The following is a 10,569-nucleotide window of genomic DNA, read 5'->3' as shown; positions in this document are numbered from 1 at the left end:
CAATGACCCACCTTAGGGGTTCTGATAACCCAGTGCGATTGTTTTTTTTTTTTGGATAGACAGACAAGCCCGAAGCAAATGAGTTTGAGCCAGACGGAAAATAAGATTTGGCCAAAAATCGGCTCAGGTTAAAGGTGACGAGGATAACAAGATTTAAGAAGCACTCTCTAGAGTAGCCTTTAAATATTTTATTACAATGCTAGCATATTAAATTACGCCAGGGGATTAAGCTTAAAATATCAATTTTATGTACACATTTAATTGCCTTTTAACTTCTTTAATTTGATATTTGAGCCTCCTTATAGCCAATCAGTGCCAGAAACTCTACAATGAAGAGCTACAAATATTGAAAATCTATCTCACTTACTTAAGATTGTTATTCAAACAGATTTCGAGCCCCTGGCATCGTGGCGTCCATTAGTATTCGGGTGCGAATTGAATGAAATACAAACTAATTTAACTAAATTCGCATTATCTAGAAAACTTTTTGTTTACAGACTCGATCAAACGGGTCTTGCGCGGACAAAACTCTGTTAATTTCCTTAATTAATTAAATTACTACCTCAGTGCATTCTACTTGACTTTACTTCACAGAGGCTAGTCAGTGGGGCATTAAAATTTAATTTTAATACATTTTCACTTGGCATCCTCGAGTATCATTGAAGCCCAGGATAAATACTACAATTTCTTTAATTCAAAGCTTTTTTATATTCTTTTATGTGTATACAGCAAATTGATTGATTTACCTGTCTGGCTTTGGCTTTTGGCTTGGCTGTTTGATTATTTGACTTGTGAAGTGTTTTTTTTATGGGCTCTCCTCTTTTCCTGAATGCGAATTGAATGAAAATGCCCGAATTGTGGTTTATCCATTTCGGCATCCCCTTAATTCAGTTCTCAGGCTTTTTGTTTGGGTTACATTTTTTACGCATATAATAAAATGCATTTATGCATGAATTCCGTTTCGTTGCAAATGGCGAATGTTAACAAGCGATTTGTTTTGATTTATCTGTAATAAATAACATGGCTTAAATCGATGCCATGGGTCAGATAGCTCCCCACTCACCACTCCACCGTATTATACACACTCCGTTTATTGTTTACCCTCTCTGTCTATCTCATTTTCTCTTGTTTTCTGTTAATGGAAAACACAAACAAAACAAAATGCGATTTGATAATGATTTTGAATCATTTATAGTCTGGCTTCCTTCCGCCGACACGTGCTAAACTTATCATTAGCCTAGGCCCTAGGGTTTTGCATTTGTTTGTTCAGCGGACCAAAATTTATGATTCGAATCAGTCAACCAAATTGGTGTTCCCTATTTCGACCTAAACAATACCAGGTTTTATGATCTTTGGACTGGCTTACATTGTGATGTTTGAGATATAAATTAAATCTGAAGCACGTGGCGCCTGTACAGGTGTTAATTAGGTAAGCATGCCATATAATGAACTCGCTTTAAGAAGTGACACAAAGACACAACTTCTATATAAAGCCGGAAAAGCACGATTAAACAAAGCCAGACGAAAGCGAGTTTTTTGCCATATCATATATAATTTGGCGCAGAATTTTGCAACGCCCCAAAAAAAGGCATCTAATTATTGGTTAGCATATTGATAAATTGATAATAAAAGTGTCCATTTTGTTGGTGCAGTTGTACGAGAAATATAGATTTTATGCGTTGAGTCTTTAAAGCTTTTAAAGTGAAATGGAAGGCATTTTTTTTCAGAAAACTCATCTTATTTATTCTTTTAATGTTTAAATAAAACCCCACTTTAAGGCTCTGAATATTGTTAAATAATTCCATTATCCCAAATTGATTTAAGAAAAAACCCTTTTCGCATTGCAGATGCCAAACCGAGAAGATGACGTATGGGGTCATAATAAATTTAAGACACGACCTTTGACCTTTTTGTTCTGCGAAAACAAATACCAAGCCTATCCTTTCGGGCCAGCTGCTGTCTATTAGCCACTTGGACATCAAATTTTCTCAATTTAATTTAAATCATGCCACTGTTTTTGGTAGATACCCCATGAAAAACCCTTCTTTTTAGTTGAAAGCAAATTCTTGTTCCATTGAACAGCGTGAAAGGGAAAACTTTCGAGAAAGAAAATCTGTTTGGCTAAGCAGGACAAAGTTCTTCCACAATTATTCGGGCCACCTTGGCACACAATTTGCACCAAAAGATCCACAAGAGTCTTTCCGCAATTACCACACTTGGTGTTTAGTTTTGGATTGCAACAGCAGCTGCGGCAAATTATGAACTTCAATGAAAAAGTTGCCCCATTTTCCTATAGAAAAGGAAACACTTTTCCAAGAACGATAAGAACGTGACGAAAAGCTTGTGATTTTGTGGACGGTTTTTCCGACTGACCGACTTGATGAAATTTTTAATTTAAACAATAATTTCCCAACTTTAACTTGGCTTGACCCTTTTGTATCCAGAAGAAAAGTCGAAATTTATTTAGCTTATTTCTCGTGACCTGCCGGCGCCACAAATTGCAATTTTATTTTCGTAATTTAATGCCCGGGCAAATATTTGCTGCGAACAAACTGGTGCGGTGCTCATTTGTTCAATATCTCCAGCAATTATATGCAATAATTTTTGCATTATTTGTTGGTGTATTTATTGTCACCGAATCCGCCTGTGCTGGTCCGTTAATTAAAATGTTGTTAACATTAGATTTCAACGCGTGATGCGGCATTTAATCCAAGCCGCTCGGCAAATAAATAATTCCATTTTCCCCCTTGGGCCAGACTTTTTATCGGTTTTTCTTTATTTTTATTTATTGTGGCTCGCGCAGCTTAATTATTTTTATTTGCCTTTAATGTAGAGCACAGCCGAACAATAATAAACAGTAGAAATAAATTAAGACCAAAACAAAATAAAGGCAAAACATATTCTTTCAATTCCATTTGATCATAATTTGTTCACTTTAATGACCAGAGAATTCTATCTGTTTGTGTGAGAATGTTCTAAACAATTTGCAGATAAAATTTGAGGCAAGAAAAAAAAATTCTTTATGAAATGTTTGTACTTGGTGTTCACCCATAAGGTTATATATCTGTATCTGTACCTATCATCTCTTTTTCTTGGCTGCGTCGGTGTATTGTTTTGTATTTTTATAGCTGCACGGAAGGAAGCAGCGCATTCAATGGAACCAACCGAAAAGAGTCAAATGCGAATGAATAAGTAAATACGAGTCTATTTAATAGATTAAAAAACCCACTGATTGTATGAACGGAAATTTTTTCAGTATTTATTATGCGGAGGAATTCTATTTGGAATTTTTGGCATGTCATGTGTTAGGGAAATAAAAACATGCCAGAGCAACATTTTAATTATCATTTCATTTTGTATCATTTTAAACAAGGGAATAGCTTTGAACAACTTTAATGTTTTGCCTTTAAAGAAATGGAAAATCTTCCAAAATTTTACAAATATTTTCGTTCAAGTTTGTTGGTCGGTGCAGCACTCAGATTGCCTTTTCATTGTTGATTGTTTTTCTTAAGCAGACTTTAAGATGTTGTTGGGGAGAATTTTCCACAGCTACATTCAGTTTAATTAATTTTCCTATGGTCTCGCATAAATTTGTACAAAAATGTTGCTTTATTTTTACAAGGGAAATCTATTAGGTTATCACAAATTGCCCTCAGTACATGCTCTCAAGTTGAAGGAGGTGCACTTTTCCGCAGGGTTTCCGCCGTCTCGGAAAATTCTGGCCAAAAGTTTACTTCACTGCATTTACGAGTTGGTGGGATACAGCAGCCGCGTCGAAGGGGAAAACATAAACATGACTTTTTAACTTAAATTTTAAGACTTAGTTGTTGGGGAAGCCGGAGACTTTGTCACCCCCGCAGAAACATCAAAACTTAAGGCAGTGCCGAGTGCGGTGCCGTTAAAGTGGTTTGCCAAAAATATATCCCACTGGAGGAGGTTGTTGTGCTGGTTGTGATTTGATGTTGCCTAATAAATTGCGAATATATAAGTTTACGATTTTTTGTGATATGTTTGCGGGCTGCGTGCCGGAGCGTGACATTTGGTTAAGTTCTTGAGACGGTCTTGGCCAATGACTGTATTAGCCATAAGTCGTGCGCACATAGCCGCCTGCAATGAAAGAACAATATATATTCAGAAAGTTGGCAACGCGACAGGCCAGCTAGCAACCGAAATTGAAAGCCAACTTTTGGGCCGAAGCCGCCAAAGTGCACAGACAGACGCAGCCACAGAAGCACTGAGAGCATCTGGAATATGAATGAATGACAAATGGACAGATTTGTGGGTGCAATTGGGCGTGTCCGCAGGTAATTTGAATGTAACCTAGAAGCAAATTAATTACGCGCAAAGCCAAAGCGACAGGTTACACATCAAGTTAGTAGCAATTGAGTTACAAATTTTGGTTTTATTATTAGTCGGGGCTGGGGGGTTAGACAGCTGTAACAAAAGAGCAATAACAAGCGACACAAACACAAAGCACATGGATTTTAGTCATAGCCACGGAAGGAGTAAGAGCCATAGGATCGATCCCTGGACAGTGGCAGGCCATAGCGATCTGTATCGCTGTAGTAGCCATAACCTCGATTCCTCTGGCCCTGATAGTCCCTCTGCCAGTAGCCCGAGTACTGCCTCAAACCTCCATTACCTCCATAGCCGCCATAGCCGCCGTATCCTTGGGTGCCCAGGATATTCGTCGTGGGATAGTAACTACCACCTCCGGAGTAGTAATTATTTGGAACATATCCTTGGCTGGAATAGACATTAGAGGATCCATAGTACCCTGTGTTGGGATAGTAGTTGGAAGATCCATAATAACTGGGATAGCTGGGATAGTAGCCATTGCTAGGTCGGTTGTAATTATAGCCATAGTTGGGGTATCCCGAGCCAAACAGATTGAGCACTAAAAGCATTGACGTTCTCTATTATGATTCTGATTATGATTCAGTGCCCGGTAAGCCCCCACCCATGTGTACTTACGCTTGGCGGATGTGGCAGCCGTGTCCAAATCCCCTGTCGTTGTCCTGGCCGCTGTTGCCACCTGATTTTCCGGCAGGACGCCACTCCACACTCCGGATACGGCCAGCTAGAAGGAGGCTTGGGTTGTCACACAAATTGGATGTGATTGGGAGCACTCACCATTAGCATAAACAGCTTGATGAGCATATTTGGCGTTCTAAAATTTTTAAATTTATCGACAGGAAACAATTTGAAACCGAATGGAAACTTTTCGGTAAAGGAGCTTTGAAACCAAGACAACTGCCTGCCACGATTGTTGGACGTTAAATAATTCTGTTTCTCAGACGAGAGGCCAATTTATATTTTTCATTTTCCGGCTGAGTTGCTACGCTCAAGTGAAGTCGCTGTCGACGTTGCCGAAACAAACAAACCGAAGCTAAAACAACACCACCAGCCAGCAGACAAAAAACAAAGCCTCCCACTTTTTAGTATCTCACTTAGAAGCCAAGCTTCGTTTTATTACTCATACGACACGTTGTGGCGGCCGAATGCGAAACTTTTGCTCAACAAATGGGAAACTTCAAAGAGTTGGAGTCTCGAGACTCAAGATACTATCCAGCCCTAAACAGTTCTCGAAATTGTTTATTCTAAGCGTTATTGCAAGGGATGCCAGAAGACCTTTTCTGCCATTGTCGCTATTATTATGTATTATTATTAATAATGCGCGTAATATTCTCAATTTCACGAGGCAGGTGACAAAATAAATGCCTCGTCTTGCAAGTGCGTGAGTTGGGTTTAATTTTAGCTATTTGCTGTTTGCCTTTCAAAAACTTTAACAAACACAAATAGCTAAACAGAAACCAAAATACAAAAAACTGAAACAGAGAAAAAACCCCGCCCCGGTAAACCAAATTTAATGTTTACCCTTAGTTCACAGATCGAATTTCTTTCAAGTTTTACCGCCATCCTCCAATGAATGAGAATGCCGGACGCTGTGAGCCGCGAAATGCGAGCCCAGGTCGTGCTTGTTTAGTATATCTATAATTCCAATTATCCACAGAAAGTTTGCCGGCCAAATATTTGAGTTAGTTGACTCTTCGCTGGGTCTTCTTGGCTTTGTTTAACTTTTTCTGTTATTCTATTGCATAATACCCGCCCTCACACCGATAATAAGTTTAGTGTCGCGGCCAGAACCCATAACATTACAAGCCAGAAGACCTTGAGCGTTTCTATTTTCATTCATAAAAATTTCTGGCTTCGACGCATGCGACGGGAAAGATTGGGAAATTATCTGAAAGTTTATTTGTGTTGGGCCTAAGTTTTGACCTCCAGTTAAGCGCTAAGCCAACTGAAGAGTTTACAACTCAAAGAAAAGAAACAAAAGTGTGAAAAGTATCGGGTTTTTTGGCGGCATGCGGGTTGGTTATGAATATTTTAGGTCTTCAGCTATTGACTTTTTGTAGTCGTAAAAATTGGCCAAAACTGGGTTACACATCAACTCAAGGTGGGTGCTTTTACAAGCCCAAATTGTCTATTCAGTACAAATTTTTAAAGTAAAATACTTTTTCAAAATAATTACATTGCTTTTCAGGCCTCAAATATTTTGCTTTTATATAAGAAATTCCTTTTAAAGCATCTTGATTGACTTCCTCTTGCCGTAAGCCTAATACTATTCATGCCAGCTATCCTGTCAGGTATTTTATTGAAATGAATTCCAGTTTATTCCATTTGGCCAAAATAAAATTGAACCAAAAACATCAGCACAGCACAAAATAAACAAAAGTCTCAATTTCACTTTGGCTTCACTGCCTGTTCTTGTTTGTGCTCATACACGTTTCAGGGCATTTTCCGAGGAGCTAGACGTAGGTCCTTCAAAAAAGCACAAAACAGCAAAACAGGATACTTACTTTCACCTGGGAAAGGGGGAATTTCGTTGTAAGATTTTTCACTTAACAACCATTTCACGCAGAATAAACGTGAGCCAAGAACTCATAAGAACATAAAAGAATATGAACTTGAGAAAAACTTACAAATTGATCAAAAACTGAACAAAATTATAGATATCTGACCTTTTTAAAGATGAAATTGATGATTATATATATCTTTTTTTGTAGAAGAGCTTGTAGCTTTCAAGAGCTTGCTTTCACTTGTTTGCTACATTTTGTTGCCAGAATTTTATTTGGTGGTGTCTGCTTCCTTCAATAAATTTCAATTATACGGTTCCCCAGTATCTATAAAAAAAATGTTTCCATTCTAAATGGAGTCTCACAGCCTTTGGGGCAAAGTAAAGTTAATTTTAATATAATGCAAGGTTTTTGAAGCCTTAAATCTTTATTTTTCCAATATTTATATTTAACGCTTATTACTAGTATACTTTTGGGTGTGGCCAACACTGTATGGTCAAAATCCAATTTTTAAAACATGGCCACCAGTGGCGCTCATGTAAGGCTTAACCCCAATTTTAAGCTCGGCTTTTATTTATATTTTACTATAAGTTCAAAATCAGTTCCCTAACAGTCCCCGTTCCATCAATAAATTTGCATCAAAATCTAGAAACATATTTTTTTTTAGATTTTTTGTCAAATTTTCTGGATAATCCCCTTCCGGAAATTGGGAAAATGCATGAAAGGCCCAAATGGCCCACAGCGATGACTGTATCTTGGCCAATTTTTATCCGATTCTTGAGCGGAGTACCTTAAACGATTTCTAGAACGATTCTCCATCAATCTGCATCAAAATCTAGAAACATATTTTTTTTTAGATTTTTTGTCAAATTTTCTGGATGACCCCCTTCCGGAAATTGGGAAAATGCATGAAAGGCCCAAATGGCCTACATCGATGACTGTATCTTGGCCAATTTTTATCCGATTCTTAAGCGGAGTACCTTAAACGATTTGTAGATCGATTCTCCATCAATCTGCATCAAAATCTAGAAACAAATTATTTTTTGTCAAATTTTCTGGATGACCCCCTTCCGGAAATTGGGAAAATGCATGAAAGGCCCAAATGACCCACAGCGATGACTGTATCTTGCCCAATTTTTATCCGATTCTTGAGCGGAGTACCTTAAACGATTTGTAGATCGATTCTCCATCAATCTGCATCAAAATCTAGAAACAAATTATTTTTTAGATTTTTTGTCAAATTTTCTGGATGACCCCCTTCCGGAATTGGGAAAAATGCATGAAAGGCCCAGATGGCCCACAGCGATAACTGTATCTTGCCCAATTTTTATCCGATTCTTGAGCGGAGTACCTTAAACGATTTGTAGATCGATTCTCCATCAATCTGCATCAAAATCTAGAAACAAATTATTTTTTAGATTTTTTGTCAAATTTTCTGGATGACCCCCTTCCGGAAATTGGGAAAATGCATGAAAGGCCCAAATGGCCCACAGCGATGACTGTATCTTGCCCAATTTTTGTCCGATTCTTGAGCGGAGTACCTTAAACGATTTGTAGATCGATTCTCCATCAATCTGCATCAAAATCTAGAAACAAATTATTTTTTAGATTTTTTGTCAAATTTTCTGGATGACCCCCTTCCGGAAATTGGGAAAATGCATGAAAGGCCCAAATGGCCCACAGCGATGACTGTATCTTGCCCAATTTTTGTCCGATTCTTGAGCGGAGTACTTTAAACGATTTCTAGATCGATTCTCCATCAATCTGCATCAAAATCTAGACACACATTATTTTTTGTATTTTTTGTCAAATTTTCTGGATGACCCCCTTCCGGAAATTGGGAAAATGCATGAAAGGCCCAAATGGCCCACAGCGATGACTGTATCTTGGCCAATTTTTATCCGATTCTTGAGCGGAGTACCTTAAACGATTTCTAGAACGATTCTCCATCAATCTGCATCAAAATCTAGAAACATATTTTTTTTTAGATTTTTTGTCAAATTTTCTGGATGACCCCCTTCCGGAAATTGGGAAAATGCATGAAAGGCCCAAATGGCCTACATCGATGACTGTATCTTGGCCAATTTTTATCCGATTCTTAAGCGGAGTACCTTAAACGATTTGTAGATCGATTCTCCATCAATCTGCATCAAAATCTAGAAACAAATTATTTTTTGTCAAATTTTCTGGATGACCCCCTTCCGGAAATTGGGAAAATGCATGAAAGGCCCAAATGACCCACAGCGATGACTGTATCTTGCCCAATTTTTATCCGATTCTTGAGCGGAGTACCTTAAACGATTTGTAGATCGATTCTCCATCAATCTGCATCAAAATCTAGAAACAAATTATTTTTTAGATTTTTTGTCAAATTTTCTGGATGACCCCCTTCCGGAAATTGGGAAAATGCATGAAAGGCCCAAATGGCCCACAGCGATGACTGTATCTTGCCCAATTTTTGTCCGATTCTTGAGCGGAGTACTTTAAACGATTTCTAGATCGATTCTCCATCAATCTGCATCAAAATCTAGACACACATTATTTTTTGTATTTTTTGTCAAATTTTCTGGATGACCCCCTTCCGGAATTGGGAAAAATGCATGAAAGGCCCAGATGGCCCACAGCGATGACTGTATCTTGCCCAATTTTTATCCGATTCTTGAGCGGAGTACCTTAAACGATTTGTAGATCGATTCTCCATCAATCTGCATCAAAATCTAGAAACAAATTATTTTTTAGATTTTTTGTCAAATTTTCTGGATGACCCCCTTCCGGAAATTGGGAAAATGCATGAAAGGCCCAAATGGCCCACAGCGATGACTGTATCTTGCCCAATTTTTGTCCGATTCTTGAGCGGAGTACTTTAAACGATTTCTAGATCGATTCTCCATCAATCTGCATCAAAATCTAGACACACATTATTTTTTGTATTTTTTGTCAAATTTTCTGGATGACCCCCTTCCGGAAATTGGGAAAATGCATGAAAGGCCCAAATGGCCCACAGCGATGACTGTATCTTGGCCAATTTTTATCCGATTCTTGAGCGGAGTACCTTAAACGATTTCTAGATCGATTCTCCATCAATCTGCATCAAAATCTAGAAACATATTTTTTTTTAGATTTTTTGTCAAATTTTCTGGATGACCCCCTTCCGGAAATTGGGAAAATGCATGAAAGCCCCTAATGGCCCACAGCGATGTCTGTATCTTGCCCAATTTTTATCCGATTCTTGAGCGGAATACCTTAAACGATTTCTAGATCGATTCTCCATCAATCTGCATCAAAATCTAGAAACAAATAATTTTTTAGATTTTTTGTCAAATTTTCTGGATGACCCCTTCCGGAAATTGGGAAAATGCATGAAAGGCCCTAATGGCCCACAGCGATGTCTGTATCTTGCCCAATTTTTATCCGATTCTTGAGCGGAGTACCTTAAACGATTTGTAGATCGATTCTCCATCAATCTGCATCAAAATCTAGAAACAAATTATTTTTTAGATTTTTTGTCAAATTTTCTGGATGACCCCCTTCCGGAAATTGGGAAAATGCATGAAAGGCCCAAATGGCCCACAGCGATGACTGTATCTTGGCCAATTTTTATCCGATTCTTGAGCGGAGTACCTTAAACGATTTCTAGATCGATTCTCCATTAATCTGCATCAAAATCTAGAAACATATTTTTTTTTAGATTTTTTGTCAAATTTTCTGGATG

General features: G+C 38.0%; 1 protein-coding gene across 2 annotated transcripts; it reads right to left on the bottom strand.

Moving 5' to 3' along the window:
* Positions 1-3,398: 3,398 nt before the first annotated feature.
* Positions 3,399-5,289, bottom strand: LOC108127555 (shematrin-like protein 1). Of its 2 annotated transcripts, XM_017244678.3 has the most exons (4): positions 5,134-5,288; positions 4,975-5,080; positions 4,643-4,897; positions 3,399-4,107 (listed from the first exon to the last, which is right to left on the bottom strand). In XM_017244678.3, exons 1-4 carry the CDS (start codon positions 5,158-5,160, stop codon positions 4,079-4,081), a joined length of 417 nt encoding a protein of 138 aa, XP_017100167.1. In that variant the 5' UTR covers positions 5,161-5,288; the 3' UTR covers positions 3,399-4,078. The 2 variants fall into 2 exon arrangements, with proteins under 2 accessions (XP_017100167.1, XP_017100166.2); XM_017244677.3 differs by lacking the exon at positions 3,399-4,107 and having other exon boundaries at positions 4,383-4,897; positions 5,134-5,289.
* Positions 5,290-10,569: the final 5,280 nt, after the last annotated feature.

This window comes from Drosophila bipectinata, chromosome 3L, assembly GCF_030179905.1.
Source record: "Drosophila bipectinata strain 14024-0381.07 chromosome 3L, DbipHiC1v2, whole genome shotgun sequence".
Lineage (NCBI taxonomy): Eukaryota > Metazoa > Arthropoda > Insecta > Diptera > Drosophilidae > Drosophila > Drosophila bipectinata.
Note: the sequence above shows the minus strand (reverse complement) of the source record. Positions and strands in the feature narration are given on the sequence as shown.

What these genes read in the sequence shown, in the direction of transcription:
- LOC108127555 (XM_017244677.3), bottom strand. Translation starts at nt 5,160, where the DNA reads ATGCTCATCAAGCTGTTTATGCTAATG. An exon ending in TCAAGCTGTTTATGCTAATG is followed by an intron (nt 5,081 to 5,133) that starts GTGAGTGCTCCC and finishes GCCTCCTTCTAG; the next exon opens with CTGGCCGTATCCGGAGTGTG. An exon ending in GGCTGCCACATCCGCCAAGC is followed by an intron (nt 4,898 to 4,974) that starts GTAAGTACACAT and finishes CAATGCTTTTAG; the next exon opens with TGCTCAATCTGTTTGGCTCG.